Source organism: Orbicella franksi, chromosome 5 (assembly GCF_964199315.1).
Source record: "Orbicella franksi chromosome 5, jaOrbFran1.1, whole genome shotgun sequence".
NCBI lineage: Eukaryota > Metazoa > Cnidaria > Anthozoa > Scleractinia > Merulinidae > Orbicella > Orbicella franksi.
The window spans coordinates 19339315-19357248 of record NC_138149.1 but is presented as its reverse complement, the minus strand read 5'-3'; the positions used below and the strand labels follow the sequence as shown (position 1 = coordinate 19357248).

At 40.4% G+C, this 17934-nt stretch overlaps 1 protein-coding gene across 4 annotated transcripts in view; it reads right to left on the bottom strand.

Annotated features, from left to right (window-relative positions):
* The window catches only part of LOC145487505 (nucleolar MIF4G domain-containing protein 1-like), a 156984-nt gene extending 142300 nt beyond the window's left edge, over positions 1-14684 (bottom strand). For 2 of the 4 annotated variants that reach the window (XM_081466312.1, XM_081466311.1), the window contains exon 1: positions 13820-14681. In XM_081466312.1, coding sequence (XP_081322438.1) covers positions 13820-13952 — 133 coding nt within the window. In that variant the 5' untranslated portion in view covers positions 13953-14681. Of the gene's footprint in view, positions 1-13819 lie in introns of all 4 variants that reach the window. The other 2 variants (XM_081466309.1, XM_081466313.1) reach the window with 2 other exon arrangements.
* Between the last annotated feature and the right edge of the window lie 3250 nt (positions 14685-17934).

Below are 17934 nucleotides of genomic sequence, written 5' to 3'. Positions count from 1 at the left end.
CTTACTTGTGCGTACCTGGCATTTAATGTACACTGGGCCAGGTGTAGCTAGCCAGGTGGGGATGGAGGCGCCAGCTGACGATCGGCGTGAGAAACCAAAGAATCGCTCATGTGGAGTTTCATTGGTGGCAGTACACAAAAGAGAACGAACAGAGTGTAGCACATCGGGGAGGACATCCTGCCAGTTCTTGAATGGTAGGTTCTTGGATTTCAAACTCATAGTAACTGCTTTCCATATCACACCATTGCATCTCTCTGCTTGCCCATTTCCTTCTGGATTGTAACTGGTAGTTCGGCTTGAAGCTACTCCTTTTGAAGACAGGAATTCCCTTAACTCTCTGCTCATGAATGAAGCTCCGCGGTCTGAATGGACATATGCTGGCATTCCAACAAGTGAGAACAGCGATGTAAGGCACTTAATGACTGTGTTCGTGGATACATCAGGACATGGGAAAACAAATGGGAACCGGGAATACTCATCAACAACCATAAGGAAGTACTTGTTTCCGTTATTTGTCGGAAGAGGGCCTTTAAAGTCGATGTTGATCCTCTCAAATGGCTGAGTGGCTTTGATAAGGGGAACCTTCTCTGGGCGATGGTACTGAGGTTTACATTCACAACAAATAGGGCACCGGCTTGTCATCTTCTTAATCTCATCGAGGGAATAAGGTAAGTTCTTGGTTCGCACAAAGTGGTTTAGCCTGGTGATGCCTGGATGTCAGAGTGCTTCGTGAAGCTTAAAGAGGGAATCTTCAGTGGCCATGGCACACGTAGTCCTGGACAGTGTGTCAGCTGGGACATTATCTCTGCTGGGGCGATAGATGATATCAAAACTGAAGCAGGAGAGTTCGAGTCTCCAACGCAGGAACTTCTCATTCTTTATCTTTCCGCTGTGCTGCTTGTCAAACATGTAGGACACTGATTTCTGGTCAGTTTTCAGGATGAAGTGTCTTCCAGTAAGGAAGTGTCTCCAATGCCTCACCACTTCTATTATGGCCTGGGCTTCCTTCTCTATGGATGCATGCTTCAGTTCACTGCCTTGAAGAGTTCGCGAGAAGAAGGCGACAGGTTTTCCATTCTGGTTGAGAGTGGCTGCTAGCACTACTTCGGACGCATCAGTTTCGACTTCAAAGGGAATGGTCTCATCAATAGCGGTGACAACAGCTTCTTCTATCGTCTTCTTGAGACTTTCAAATGCTTCAACAGCTGGCGGAGGCAGAGGGAACGACCTGCAAGAAGCAATTGGCTTGATTCGATCCGAGAACCTTGGGATCCATTGTGAATAATAGGAGAATAACCCGAGACACCTGCTCATGGACTTTGAGTCATGTGGAACGGGGAGTTCACGCAGGGGCCGTAGACGATCAGGATCCGGCCGTATGGTACCCTCCTCGATGATGTGTCCGAAGACGGGGAGACGCCGGGTTGAGAAGATACACTTTTCAGTGTTATAACAGAGGTTCTTGCGTTTGGCAGCTTCAAGAAAATGTTCCATGCTAGTGTCATGGTCCTCTTGGTCCTTGCCGCAAATAGTAACGTTGTCAAGGTAAGGGAAGCTGGCCTCAAGATCATTCTCATCTACAAACTTCATCATCTCTCTCTGAAAACAGGCTACTCCATTGGTGACCCCAAAAGGCAGGCGAGTGAACTGATAGAGATTTCCTCGAGCTTCAAAGGCTGTGTAAGGCTTGTCTTCCTTCTTAAGCGGTACTTGGTGGTACGCACTACGTAGGTCGATTGTGCTAAATACTCTGTACTGGGCCATCTTGTTGACCATGTCGCTTATTCTGGGCAATGGGAAAGCATCTAGAAGTGTGAACCTGTTAACTGTTTGCGAGTAGTCGATCGCTAGCCTCTTCCTATGATTCTCGTCTTTAGTCACTACGACTTGTGTCCGCCATGGTGAAAGGCTTGGTTCAACGATGCCTTCTTTGAGTAATCTTTTCACTTCCTCGTCAATAAAAGCGGAATCCTCTTGGCTGTATCTTCGAGACTTTGAGGCAATTGGATGGCAGTCTGCAGTCAGATTCGCAAATGGCTCAGGTGGGTCTATATTCAGTTTACTAAAACCACAGACAGCCAAAGGTGGTTCAGAGCCCCCGTAATGGAAAGTGACGCTTGAATGCTGGGATTGGAAATCAAGACCAAGGATTAGGTCAGCACAAAGTCCAGGCAAGACGGACAGTTTGTAATCTGCATATTTACGTCCTTGGTAGGAGAGATCAGCGACACAGGTACCAGGGATACTAACTGTACGAGATGCTGATGTAGCCATGGATACTGTACCAGATGAAGGATGAACGGTAAGAGCTACCCTCTCTACCAACCTTGGATGAATAAAGCTTTCAGTGCTACCACTATCAAAGAGGGCTTTGACCTCCAGTCCTTGGATGATTACAGTTCCTGAAGACTTTGAAAGGGATTCAGGGGCACCAACTGTGGCAAGTGTAGGAGACCAGGCTGCAGCTGAAACTTTATTCTTGCTCATCTTCTTTCCACGGCAAACTTTTGCAAAATGGCCCTTCTTCTGACAATTAGAGCAAACTGCATCACGGGCAGGACATTTTGAACAAGGATGGTTGCTGTTTCCACAGAAGAAACAGGTAGTCGCTTGAGGTGAGCCATTTGATCCAACCGCAGCTAGCGTGCTGGGATCTATCTGTTCCTGATCCACCGTAGTGGTGGGTGGAATGGCTGCATTGACAGATGAAGGAGGACCAGAGTAGGACTCGGAATTACGCATAGCCAATTCCAGAGAACGAGCTTGATCAAATATGGCCTTCAAATCTAGCGTATTATTCTCCAGTAACCTCTGGCGGATTGAAGGTGACCGTAAACCAGTGATAAAAGCGTCACGGATGCTTTCTTCGCAATATTTAGAAGCAGTGACACTTTGGAAGTTGCAATCCCTGGTAAGTGTTTTCAGAGCTTGGAGGAATTCATCCAAAGTTTCGTGAGGTTGCTGGCACCTCGTGGCAAGGATATGGCGGGCAAAAAGAGCTTGTAATATTTCTACGGCTGCCTCATAGTCAGTGCACTCCTCGATGTGTTGAAAGATTGAGGGAGAAACGTAATTCGCCAGTATCGAGAGCTTGTCGAGGTCTCTTTGTGGTAGAACAGCCAAAAAGTTATCGAAGGTTCGTTTCCAATGAAGCCATTCTTTCGAAGCTTCGCCACTGCTAGGGTCCGTTTCCAGGCGCTCCGGACGGAGTACTTTGTCCATCGAGACTGGTGATTAAATTGTTGTAAATGAGAAAAGACGATTGCCTGCAGAAATACTAGGCTTTAATCACCAAATCTCTGTCCTTACAAAACATGGCGGCCAACTGTAACCACAAGCATTGCAGGCTCGCACAAGAAAGCTGAACATACTACATGTATGACACAATGAATTATAATGTAACGCAAAAACTCGCAGTGTTCAAGTCACGCAAAACTCGCAGTGTTCAAGTGTCTAGAGGGCCTTCAAGAGGGCCTTTTGCAATGTCATTTACACCACACAGTGTAACAGTTGCTCTTTGGTAGGGAAATGATGTCTATGACACTGACCAAAAATGCACAGGGGCAGTTTATGAACAGCTTACACAACTTCAAACAATCAAACATGCACTAACCCATTGACACCTGAATGAAATTGCCCGCGACGGCCCGCAACCCACCCCTAAAGCATATGCGGAGTAACCACAGACACAAGATCAGGTTTCAAGACATCGTTTATTTAAAGTTCAATAAATGAAGGGTCGAAATATTAAAAAATATTAACAAAAAGAACTCAACCTGATGTACAAAACTGGTGAGAAAACAAGAAATTATATTATTTCCTTACCACACGACAAAATGTCCCACAGAAGCAGAGAAAATTGACTTTACGAAAATGAGTTAATTTTTGACTTTGGGGGACAAAACGAAACCAAATACAACCGAATTTCATTCTTGTAACGGCTAACATTTGAGAAAACAACGAAAAATAAAAGCGAAGAACTCTTGTAAAATCAATCTGAAAACAAGAAATCAAGTAATTTCTTCGCCGCGCGACGAAATATGACGGCGCTGGAAAGAAAGATGAAAGTCGTAAATCAAAAAGACGACAAAAACAAGCCAATTATTTTGAGATCAGTCGTAATTCGACTGTGTTAATTAGTGGCCATTTTGGTTCTTTTCCCAGTGGTTCTGTAGTAGCTTAATAAGATGCAGAAATATTTGAACGAAGCAAATAAACAAAGCGCCTGGAGGTCGCCGTAAATTAAATATGCAGAAATCTAGCGTGCAAGTTACTGTTCACTTTTAAAACCTAAAATTCCCAAATACAGGGAACCAAATGAAAGAAATGCGAAAGGAAGTTCAATAACAATAGCTTTTCATTCACGCTGAGACGAAGAAACCTATTTAAAAGCAAAACATTGTTCAAAATTTTGCACACATGCTTCACTGCATGACCACATGGTCAAATTATTGAGTTATTTTTTTGTAAAAAAAATACCTCTTAGTCGGCGCGTCGGGTATGTTATGGACGGGTCAATGGGTGAGTGAGTGAGTGAGTGAGTGAGTGAGTAAGTGAGTGAGTGAGAGATGTATGTATGTCACACCAATCAGATTGGATCTACTATAAACAGCCAATCAAATTTCTTGTTGTAAAGGTAAATGGTATGTGAGAAGATTTGATCCCGATAGAGTTCAGAACGGCCATATTTATTCTTCTATAAAAGAGGAGGAAGTATTCATATATTGGGTTTACTTCGACATTTTCTGTGGGTTAGGCTGAGGATTTTAGTTAAATGAACGAGATGAGCCTTGAGGTTTGAAACAGTTCGTGAGTTAGTAGTATGCAAATGCAACGAGATATTTTTATTTTTAGTTACAAAGGTAACTTGATACTTTTGTTTTTCACAAGGAGTAAATTCAATTAGAGGTCACGAATCGTCGCGTCTAGTTCTTAGGACTTGCTTTAGAGGGGACGAGACTTTAGATTTGAAACAGTTCTAACGTTTACAATAGTAAGTGCGGGTAACAATTGTTTTGTTCTTGTTGCATGCAAATATAACGAGACATTTTTGGTTTTTAGTTGCAAAGTGTAATGTGACACTCTTGTTTTTCACAAGGGAGTAAATTCAATTAGAGCGGACGAATCGTCATCACTCTTTCCCACGAGATGTTTGCTATCTTTAGTAACAAATGGTAACTTAACACTTTTGTTTTTTATATGGGAGTAAATTCAATTAGAGCTGACAAGTTATCGGCTATTGTTTCCAGGATATTAAACAAAAAAGAAGGTTTTGTTTCTGGACGGTTTTTACGTCTCTGCAGTAGCAGTTTAATAGTTTTATTTGATGACATTCATTTCAGCCCGATATTTTTTAAGGGAAAAAGTATGAAAACTGTTCAAATGTTCTTTGAAGACTGCGTGGCACCAAGTTAAAGTGCATTTAATTAAATCAGACTTTCAACGTGTCAGAGATTTTTTTTTCTCTTTCTTTCTATTTTCGGTGAAGTTGTGTTGTGTTGTGTTGTGTTGTGTGAAAAGGTAAACTTACGACTTGTGTAAAATGCAAAAAAGTCTCTAAATTAACTTGAGTATTTTTGAGCAAAAATTTCTCTTGGGGGTTGGAAGGGTTATGTGATCGGTGAGCGAGGGATTTATGCATGTGCGGGTGTCACACCAATCACAGTGCGGGTTGTATCAACGAGCGAATCAAATTGCCCGTTAGAAAATAAGATGATAACTACATTAATCTGGAGACATGTCAGATTACTGTAGTTTGTTCAGTCAAACATTTTATAGCTTACTATTTAGCTATCTTACCATGACCGATGTAACATCGCAACCAAAAAAACTTGTCAAATTAACCAAATCATTACTGTACCATGAATGCTTCTATCTACAAAACTTCACAGAAAAAAATAACTCTTGCACGTCTTGCGTGCCTATGTTTCTTTACGCTAATGCAAAAGCTTGAGTTTTTAGCGACCGCTTTTCCAGACATTTTAACGCCTGTGGCTTTACCAATCGTTCCAAAAGTTGAATTCAACTTCGAAGTAATAATGTACATTGCCATTTTTGTTTCTTAAGTCCAAAAAGCTGCTTTAAATCTGTGATCTGAAAGCGCTCTGATCTTCATGTTTTCGCGGCGGTTGTAGGAAGAAAACCTTCTTCACCAGAAAGTTCTACGGACTCTGTACTACTTGATCCTCCATACTGAGGCCACCTAAACATTGATTTGTATTTTTCCTTTCTATTTTAAAGCCCAAAGCAGTAATTTATCCCTGTTAGGAGTGAAAACAAGACCTTGGAAGTTTTTAGATTTGTCCCACAAACGCGCCATGATTACCTGCACTTTTCGAGCGCGCGATTTTAAGAAGAAAAACCGTCTTTCTAGACAGCAGGCGGCGGAAAATGGGTGGAGCAAACTTTACAAGTAGTAGGACACAAAAAACCTCATAGAATAAAACTATTGTTGGCCTGTGGAAGAGAGCCTGGAACAACGAAGCTGCAAGAAATGTTGAACAAAGTCTCGCAACTGATGGAGGACTTGCCATTGTTTGCGGGTCCGCTAAATCTGCGAGCCAGCGAGCCATGCGAGCCACGGTGCAAGCGGTGCGAGTCATGCGAGTCATGCGAGTCATGCAAGCCATTTTTGCGAGTATTTTTTTTTTTCAATTGGTCTGGGAGTTCGTCGACTTTTCACCAAGAAACATAGATCTCGCGCCCAACTATCACTAAACTATCGCTATAAACTGCCCGCCAGCCATCTTGAAAGCGGAGATGACCCTGGGGACGAGTACAACCTCGCTCCCAGGGTACTCTCCCTTTCCCTGGGAAATTAATTTTAAAGTTAGCTACAAAAGTGCCTACAATTGAAATATTCCCAAAAGAAAATCCTAATCTCGCTTCGGTTACCAGAACTATTGCTGGTGCGGCAAATATGAAAAATGCTCTAAACATCTGTACATCGTGCCAAGTCTTGCATCATAGTAATGGCTGCCCTGAGTGTGATGAATTTTTTCTTTGTTTCACATTTTTGTTTTTTGGAGAAAATTTTGTCTATTCAAATCGCCCAGGATCCGCAAAAAATAAAAACAATGCATCAAAAATTTATTAAGGTTACAGTATACCTTCAGATCGGCAATTTTCTTCAAATTTGGATATTTGGTTCAAACTAATGGTCGAAGAGTAATCTCTAATTTCTGAAAACAAAATTGAAAAAAACCTAATATTGGCAGAGAAATGCATGTTTTACGTTATGGCCGGAAGTAAAAGTTCCCTCTTGATTGACAGCCCTATAACGTGTATGCAATCAACCGAGACTACTTTCATGGGAATATTACCGATATGGATACCACGAATTGGCTGGCTACTCAATCAGCTACTTAATCAGCTTTGTCAATCCAAGCATTTTTCGTATTAGACGTAATTCTATTAAGTTATAAGTAAACATGGACCATGGAAAACTCCATTTACCAGTTCGAAAAAGCAAAGAATGAATGAAAATACATCAATGAGTGAAGAAGCGATAGTTGGCCTCACGGATGAAGCTACGGACGTATCAAGCAGGCAAAAAGATCGAGTCAAGAGAAGAGAAAGGTTGTGTAAAATTTGGGAACTCGACAGCGATAACAGCGATGTTTACAGTGACTCTTTTGTTGAGTTCGATACCGATGAATCGTCCAACTCATTGAGATCCATTGGAATATAATCCATGCACATTTGCTCTGCCGCGCTTTCTTTTGTTTGTTCTCGTCGCCCAGCTACTCTAGCGTTCGTATCCTTTTTCGTCTTCCCCATTTTGCCAAACCAGCTTCAAGAAAAACCCAGCTGCAGAAAAATTATCTCTCCGCCTTGAGCGCATTGCGAAACGCAAGGGTTTTTTTGCAGATTCACGCGTAAATTTCACCACGAGTTAATGGTAGTAAATTTTCCAAGCGCTGATTGGCTCAGTGATCTGAGAACCCAGTTGAAGGCGTTTGTAGGCGGAGTTTGTTTGCGAAGCAAGATATTTTTCTTAACGCTGTTTTCTCGGATAAATTTTTTCACTTGAAGCAGACACTTTAAAGAGTTACAACTCAAACGGAATTTGTTTGTTTGCCCTCAAATTTGGACAGTAGCTAGATTAACATATAAAAAACAAAAACGTGTCTGCGAATTGTTTATTTCGAAATATTTTTTCTCCGAGAGTGATTTTTGTACGATCACTTCACATTTTTTAAATCCTATTTCGAAAATGTTCTGTAACTTTTTACTACAATTGAATATGGAAAAACGCAGACACGCTTTTTTAGCGCTTTTTGTCCTGAAACCAAGGAAAAAAATAAATTGGCAAAAAACAAAATTCGCTTTGACTTGTAGCTTCCAAAAGGTGATTAGGACGCTTGCATTTAGTGGCCGTGAAAAAATTGGCAATTCACATTATTTCAAAATTTTTGGTATGGTTTGATAGCCAGCTCTATAAGCTTTAATTTGATATAGGGGCTTAGGTATCTACAGCTTAAACCGGACACGCTACATCGCTTGGACGCAAGACACCCCTGAAGGTATACGGTAACCTTAAGGTTCAAGACTAAAGTAAAGAAAATTTTCTGAGAGAAACGTACGGCTCCACCGCCCCACCGCTACTCGAACGGGTAGGTAAATGGTATCCATTGGCACCTGTCATTCATTGATATCCATGTTGAAAATCATTCAAGAAAAAGGACAATAGTACTTCATGGCAACTCCGTGTATTGGCGTCAAGAATGGTGAGTGAATCACATAATTTTAACAGGTTCGCTCTTTAGTGAATCAGAGTTATCAAAACTTTGTCGGTTGGCTGACTGCTGCATGTGGTTGTCTCTTCCCTTAGAATTTAATATTGCGATCTTATTCATTTTGTTCCGTTGCTCTTGTTCTTGTTCTCATGTGAATATAAATGTAACAAATAAAAAATCTTGACATTTGTGCTAGGGCTCGCATGACTCGCACGACTCACATGGCTCACATGGCTCGCACTGGCTCGCCCTTTGGCTCGCATGGCTCGCTAGCTCGCAGGTTTATAAAACTCATGTTTGCGATCTCTGCGACGACACCAATGAGAATCCGGAGGAAAGATATCTGATTGTACAAGATCCATCTTTAGTTCCAGCAGTACAGAAGGCTTCCTTGCGTCTTCTGCACACAGTTCCTTCAACCAACAAAGCTGAATACTCCATCAAAATGTATGGATCAATGGAAAGAAGGTTCAACCACCTCTTGCGGGAGAGAACATGTCATGTGCCCATGCAGAAGGCCCACAAGCCAACTCACTGACTTTGTTGGTCTAGATAATCGAGTACTGAACTTTTCTTAGTTTAAAAATCTTTACAAATACTCGGTAGTAAAGTTATAACTCCACTCACAACCAAAGTATGATGAGAAAAAAAGCCTTCCGACTGAAAACTGGCATGTTTATCCTCACAGCGCTATCGATGTGTCGATGGACTACATGCCAAAGGTCAGGATAAGCTCTACTAGGCACGCAAAGAATTCTGTGCGGCTTTAAAAATAATTTCTCCTTGAAGATGATTGGTTAATTATTTACGGTCAGATCACCTGGAAATGGCACGGTACCAGTGGAATTCTTGCCACCTGCCAAAGAGAAAGTATTGAATGGATGCATATTTGACGAAACTTCAAATTTTTCGATTAGTATGATGAATTCCATGAGCTGTTGTTTTGATGTTCTACAAAGTATTTACGATGTCCATCAAAACATAAATGAAACCAAACATGCATCAGCAGATCCTAATTTTGGGCTTCAGAAATAACTTGGTGAACAAATATAGCCGAAGAAGAAGCAGTTCATGTTTCCTCGATTCTCACCTGTGCAAATGCACAACAAATCATTGCATTACAACAAATACGGCTACAGTTGCACAACAAGTGTCGGGAAGTTTCTTGATGATGTGACTAAAATAAAAGCTCTAAAGTGTAAGCCATAAAACATCTAAGCTCTGTTGTAGTCATATTTTAGAGAGAGTTTTCATTCACAAAGAACTAATGACGATCATTTGGTAAATTTTACCACTGAAAGTAGGTAGGTTTTGGTCACATGCTAAGCGACAAGTTGAGAGTGTCTCAAATTTTATTTGTGAACAGAATATCTTTACAGATACAGATACTGATAAGGCCTTCAGCTTTTCTGCTGGTATAATTATTTTCGTCCGTTTTGTAACAGTAACTTTTATCGGTGGGTTCTAAATTAGATACTGGGTTCATGCTCAATGATATCAATGATATATTTACGGCCTGATGGAAACGAAGCTGACTGCAAAATGCCTGTTTTGATGTCCCGGAGTCCCATAGAGTCTAAGTTCTGTTTTGGCATCTTGTTCATTGATTTCTGTGCAATGAAAGTGAAAGCAATGACAAATATCTTATAATATACGCCAACAAAGAGAGGTGCTCTGTGACAAATCTAAAGTGTCATGAAAACTGAGCTGAATCTGATCAGATTCCCTTTGCCATACGGAAAACCTCCGTTGCTCGAAAGGCTGACTAGTTTTGAATTCTGAATTGAAAACCTCTGCCGTCCTAACAGATGAAAATTTTTTTTTTGAATGGATAGCAGCAGTTGTTCAAACGGCTGAATATTTTTTCCTGAGCGGATAACCCCAGCAGTTCGAATGGCATTCCTATCGATCCTGAATGCATGACAAACAGCAAGAAAATGATTTTAGCCGTTCAAACAAATAACCGTATGTTTTCATGTGAGAGGTCATAATAAAAAAGAGACTAAAAACCTAAGATTTACAGTTGAGGATTTAATTGTTTATTCAAGAAATATTATGAACAACATGACTGTCTCAACATGACGTGACTGGTCAACATGACCAGTGAGTGAAGTTTTTGGGAGGTCAAGTCAACATTCTGGCCAGACATTGTCCATTGCCTGGCCATTATTTTGAGCCCTGTGTTTGAAACGAACTCTGAGTACTCTATCAAAAGAGAATGACTCAGAGAAAAAGTTTACATATAACACAGCAACAAGAAAAATAATTATACAAACATTTAACCTCCCTGCTTTGAGGGGAAAAAAATTAGTTAAAAAATCATATTATTTATATACAGTAAATACCTAGTTACATGCATATCTAGCTACAAACATGTATATGTAGTAAGTTGTGTTTCATCATTTTTTGGATAATGTGTAAGTTATTAATATTTGATCAACCCTTGATCAAGACTTGATCTACATCTCAGTCAACAGTTGGTCAAGAGTCTACTGATTTTTGATTGATACATATGAGTCTACCAACACTTGGCCGATTAGTGACCGACTGTTGATCAAGTGTCAATTGAGATGTTGATTGAGTGTTAATCAAGTGTTCATCAAGTGTCGACTGAATATCAATTGGGATGTCTACAGAGTGTCGATCAAGATTTCGATCAAGTGTCGATTACAGACCTTTGATTGAGGATTAATAATGTCTGGACAAAACCAAAAACCAATTTGAATTGTTGAACAATGCATTCAATATGTTTTGTTCTCGTTACTAATAGATATACAAAGTAAGGATATAACAACTTCTTTAAAAAGATCTGACCAAGTTGTTCTGTAATTAAATTGCAGGGGCAGATCCAGGATTTTTCAAGGGAGTGTAACTGGCTACTTGGCTTTACTGAATCAATAATGCATGCCCCTGAAATGTTGCAATTTGACAATTGTTCACCGGTTTGTTTACTAGTTACCTTTCATACACCATACATCATACACTGTTGATAATTTTACAATTAATTTTGTTAATTTTTTTACACTGGTAACGTTCAGGTCTTCGTTAGTTTTTTTACTTTTCAGCCTCATAAATGAAAACACTAGTTTAACTTCCTTCTTTAGGCATTAGTAAAGAGTGTCTACTTTTCCGTCTGACCAACCACAGACTCAAGAACACTTGCCATCAGTGAAACCACTTATCAGGGACATAGCTAGTAACAGGAGAACCAAGGCACTTGCTGCAGTAAAATTTTTGAATACACCGAATGGAAATATGGCAGACCACTCGGTCGGCGCCTGAGACGAGCTGCATGAAAACAAGGCTAGTCATGCTTTGATGTTTTGTTTTGACAATGCTTCCCCAGAAAACTGTTGGTTTGTCGCAGATCTGGTGTGTTTTATTTTGCTGTGCCTACGAGTTGCTGTGTTGCTGAATGCCACGAGAAGGGATAGAAAATTAATCTTCCACCGTTTGCCTCAAGGGAAAATAGTAGATCAATATAATTCGTTGAGATGGAGGAAAGGAGTTCACAATCACCGCGAGAACCAAAGTTTGTTCAATAAAATTCAGGAAAGAAGATCTAAGAAAAATTGATTAAATGACAAGCTTATGTGTTGTTTGGTGGTGTTCCAACAGGATTTGCATGGCCAGTACCTTCCCCAAGTTAAAGAAAAGCTCCTCTTGAAAGACATCCTCTGTCTCAAAAGAAGTTGTAAGGTGTACTAGCCAAGCGAATTAACTTCAACTGCCCCGTCATTAAAACCAGTTAAAGCATTGAGCCAAATGACGACGACTTGGAGCTAAATGCGATCACTTTCATGTGACTTGTTCCAGGCACCAACCGAGTGGTCCGAGCAACTGGAGAAAACCCTCCCACTGTTGTTCTCAATTTTACTTGTGCACAATATATTTTTAAAGAATGAGCAATGTGCACAAATGAATTAACTCAAGCGGCAGGGTATTCTGCAGTTAAGCCAAAAAATATACCAATAAGATGGGGCATTTTTCTCGATATTAGGTAGACAAGCATTTCAGTCTGGCTACAGCCATGCTCATGCATGTAAGTCTTAATTCATGAATCTAGTCGTTAAGCCCCCAAGTCGATTGGCCCTCAGTTGAGTCAATTAACCCCCAAATAAAAGTTGTTTTTATCTCAGTAAACCATGATTTCTTCTCTCACTTGTGACTGAAAAATTTTAATTGCTTCGACTGAGTGCAAAGAGAAGTTCTATTTGGTGGCTAAAATGACTTAAGGTTGGAGGATATTTCCGTAATTAGGGACTTAACCACTAAATCCTGCATTCTAAGAAACCTAGTAAGGCTTAAGCTTACTATTATATGGTATCAGTATACTTCAAAAGCGACCATTTTTCAAAAAAAATGTCTTTTGCTTTTTCAGATCTATAGATCTTATTGCGATCTTTCATTTAAAAAAAATTCTATGAAAAAAAGATTGATTGTAAGCAAAGTTATAAACGAAAAATGTTTCTCTGCATTAATTACCTCTAACTTATAGAGGTAATTAAGCTTTCAGAAAATATAAACTTTACTGGGGTTTGCGTCAAATGTCCGACCACAAAGTGGCACCAACGAATGACACTGGAAGAACACGAGAAGAATTTGTAAATCACTCGCCTGCGGCTCGAGATTTACAAATTCTTCTCGTGTTCTTTCAACATCCCGCGTGGTTTATCAGACTTTATATAATAATCAAATGAAAGCGTGCGCTCTGATTGGTCAATCAGCTATGGTTTATTGTGCCAGTAAACTCATGGAAATTTCGCATGTCTTCTGAATTATTTTATAAAAGCAATCGACCACAAGTTTCTATGGTTTAGTGGCATGATAAACCACTTGGGATGTTGGAAGAACACTCGAAGAATTCCTAAATCACGAGCCTGCGGCTCGTGATTTACGGATTCTTCGAGTGTTCTTCCAACATCCCGCGTGGTTTATCAACCTATAAACCATAAAAACTTGTGGTCTATTGCTTAAATAAACCATAAAAACTTGAGGTCTGTTGCTTAATTAACTGTGCACGTGTACAATAAGCCTTATAACTTCAATTGGAAATGTTCTCCTTTGCTAATAAAACATACCTCTAATTGTTACATCTTGCTTGTTGTCATGTTCAAGCGTTATCGGTACCTTCAAAAACTGTCCTTTGGCTCGAATATGGACAAATTCGTCTCCTATCTCTCTTTTTCTCTTCCCTCCTTTAGGATCTGCCATTTTGCTTCTCCGGTTCCGCTGACGTGAGCTGTCAGCGGTTGTTACGACAGCCCCATGTCAGTAGGTACGTGATGTATGGGGACATATTGTACCGCCATCTTTAGGTTCCTTCCTTCCATGAGGTGCTTCCTAAAGGTAGGATGGGGACTTGGGGACTGGGACGTGGGACTTGGGACTTGGGACGCAGGGGACGTGGGGACGCAGGGGACGTGAGGACTCGGGGACTTGGGGACTCGGGAACGTGGGGACGCGGGGAGGCTGGGACGTGGGGACGTGGGACGCGAGGACGTCTTTTGCCCGCGAAGCCGCTAATCATGAGAAATACCGCCTGCCAGAGAACTTGGGTTTTTTGAATGCCGCCCGCCTTCACGCCTATATTTCGCGCTAAAATAGTCGGTTCTAATTGGTTGGTTTAATTGGGGTCAGTTGAGGTCAATGAGGTGATACAAGAATGCTACTGTGACTGCGTGTCTTTTGGAATTACGCCTACCTTGGTTCAAGAAATATCATGCGATGTTTCCAAACTACACTAGTGCGTTTATTTTATCCTTTGTCTCTATCAAACAGACCAAAATGTTCATACCCGCAACCGAAACTTTCCCAAGTAAGTGGCATTAAAACTTGTCAAATTGTACAAAGAAACCCAGGAAACTGCTCAAATATTGCTGCAGACTCCGTGGCACCTACTGAAAGCATAAATTTTATCAGTCTCTGAGGGGACTCGTTCACTGATGTCGGTCAAGTAGCGCTGTTTACTTTCATTGCCTCTCGTTGAAACACTTCTCAGTTGTATTAATCGATATCAGTGTTTATTTTAAATTTATGTGGTTTTATTGTTAACGCCAAAGGTGGCAACAGAACGTGTTGTTCCGTGACAATTTGATAATTAGATTAGTTCTTGTTTATTGGTCAAAAGAAAATTTGCCTGTTAAATAAAGCAAATCGTTTCTCTTCCATTTCTTCGTCCGACATTCAACTTTCCATTTATCTGCAGCTGTGAAATGAATACAAGCACATCTTCCGTGTGTTTTCGAGAAAACAAGAGTATCAGGTTACATAACTTTGCGAGGAAAACAAAAGTATCAAGTTACAAAAGTTTGCGTGAAGAATAAAATTGTCACGTTCGCTACTTAAATCTATTATTTAATTTGAAATGAGCAAAAATCAACGTAAAACACCACAGTAAAATTCAAGAACTGTCTTGTCAAACGGTAATTAACTGTAACTATTTTTGGACTGTGAATGAAATACACACGCCAAACCTACACACTGCTAAGATGTCTCATCAAAATCCCTAGCTGACTAGCAAGGTCAATACAAACCAGAAGTGAATGGTAGGGGTTATATAGGAACTGTGTTATGAGTACTCCGTCGGAGCTTTTCATTACACTCTGCACTATCTGAGATTGTCTCACTAGTTCCTTTTCGGTTACATATTAATGACAAACGGAGAAACGTGATTTGCTCGTAATACCTTGGACATCAAAACACCAATGCAACTTACTAAATTAAATGTCAAGGGCGCTGCATGTGATCTTTCTGATGTATCCATGGGTATTAACCACGGGAAATTTACCTCCGGAAATATTGGTGATACTCACTAAATGCAGTTTCCCGTGGTAAAAGGTCATTTACTACGGTAAAGAGTTCCGTTTAACCGAACCCTAAGGGAGCGAATTTCCTGGAAACTAAAGTCCAAACATATTTCTCATGTAACCGTTCTTTTTCTGCAGCTTGGGATCTTATAACCACCACTCTACGTTATCTTTATTCGACGTTCATCACTACAAAACGACAAAATGTATAAATATGTACCGTAAAGCTACAATTTCTCTGATTTATCCATAGCGCATCAACTCTTATTTGACTGAAATTTACACAAGTTCGCATTGCGGACCTATTTTTTAAATTGCGCGAATTTACGTCTTGTTTTCACAATTGAAGAATGTTGACCGTGGAACGAATTAACGATCTTTTGGTAAGCTACGCAATTCGCGGGTAAGTTAGTTTTCTGACAACAAATCATGGCCATTTGCCTAGCTAAAACCCGCAAAATGTATTTTTCAACTTGTTTTCAATTTATTTTCATATTTTGGGTTTCCCTTTCATTCTATGACATGCAATCTAACATCTACAGTCTACATACCACGATTTTAAAAATCTCCGGGGGCAAGGACATAGAGGAGGACATAAAGGAAACATAGGGCAGACATAGAGGAGACACACCTCCTTTATACTGAGTCCTGGCTAAAAATTAAGAAGTATGATGTGTTCTAGTTACACTAGTTGCGTTCAACGTGGTGTAACGCAATCCTAGTCCAGCCTGTACGAGATTTTCCACCTGCTTTTGTTGGTTTCCAAAAGGCCGTATTTTCTGGCCAGAATGGTTTTTCTGTTATAGTCGATAAAAGTGCCGTTTTTTGGTTTATCTGTTATTCGATCAAACAAAGCATGCAAACTGTCCGCGCGCAGTTTTGAGCGTCACTTGGTTTAGTAAAATCGGGCGAATTTTTCTTCACTTTCACAAATAAAAAAGCAGCCAATATATTTGAAAACGAAAAAATCGAATTGTGAAGCACGGCCACTACTCTAATCTTTGATTACTACACCAGTAAATAGCCTCAGTGTGGTGGTAAGGTCATTATTTAATGTTATTATATGGCTAGCTCCGTGAGCGGGCAAGATGAATCAAATCCTGCGCTGTGATTGGCTACCCGAGCGGGCAAGATGGAGTTATCTTGCCCGCTCGGGACTACCCGCCGTGTCCCGCAAGAAAAATTTCCGCGAAAGCCATATAATAAATCCTTTATTGACCAAGCTTGTCCGGTCAAGATGGCTGGATATTGGCCTCGTTCTTTTTTTGCGAGTTTACGGACCTCGACTCCGTCTCGGTCCATAAACACGCAAAAAAAGAACTTGGCCAATATCCAGCCATCTTGACCTCACACTTGGTCAATAACCCATACATATGACCTCACAATGACTTCTTGATGACGTCATAATGACATCGCTGACATTTTTTGATGTAATCACACTCGTGGTCACTCATGGTCATTCGTGGTCACTCGCGGTCACTCGTAAGTACTTTTAGACCCTATCAATCGGTGATATATTTTACGATAACTGCAGAAATTGTCGCACGCTCATTGGCTAACTTTTATCGTCAATAAGCGGACAGACACATGAATTCATAATTTATACGATGCGGCAACGAAAGAGAGTGGACAATTTCACAATTTGTTATCGTAAAAAACAAATTGACTTTAGTTTTTTATATGTCTGTCCCGTTATTGACAATGAATTTCGTCATAACATTGTCAAAGTAGCCTGCAGATTCACTCAGCTAGAGAGGACCCTGGGAACGAGGTTGCCATCATCTCGTGGATCCACAGCTACTTTGACAATGTTATGACAAAATTCATGATCAATGACAGGACAGACGCGTGAAAAACTGTCGTCAATTTGTTAAATTGATCGAGCTTTACTTTGATCTCCACCATGCTAGCTACGATGTTTTTTCCTTCAGTTTTGGTTTCACACTAGTCCAGCTGGGAAAAGACTCATTATTATACCACACTCAAAGATGAAAGCCGTTTGAGAATCAACAACGAAACAAGAATCCAACATTTCTCACACGGGTCTTAGCTTACTTGAGTGGCTTTGCCTTCTTGTGCTGCTTTGCCGGGCAACCCTAAAACATGGAATCCGGAACCGGAAACCAGAATCCGGAAGCCAGATATTATGAATGACGATAGAAATAATTCACTTCAGCAACGTGTTATAAAAAAAAATATAGGGAATTTTTTTTTGTTATTTATTTTCTTTGCTTTACTTCAACCGCAAATTGTAATTGTTAAAAAATTCTTGACCAGTTCTGAATAACCCTTAGCTATACATTTGGCTCGGTTGTTCAAAATCTGGATAAAGCTATCCTTCGGGTAAATCACTATCCGGGCAGGGTTAGTAATTTTTTCGGGTGGAT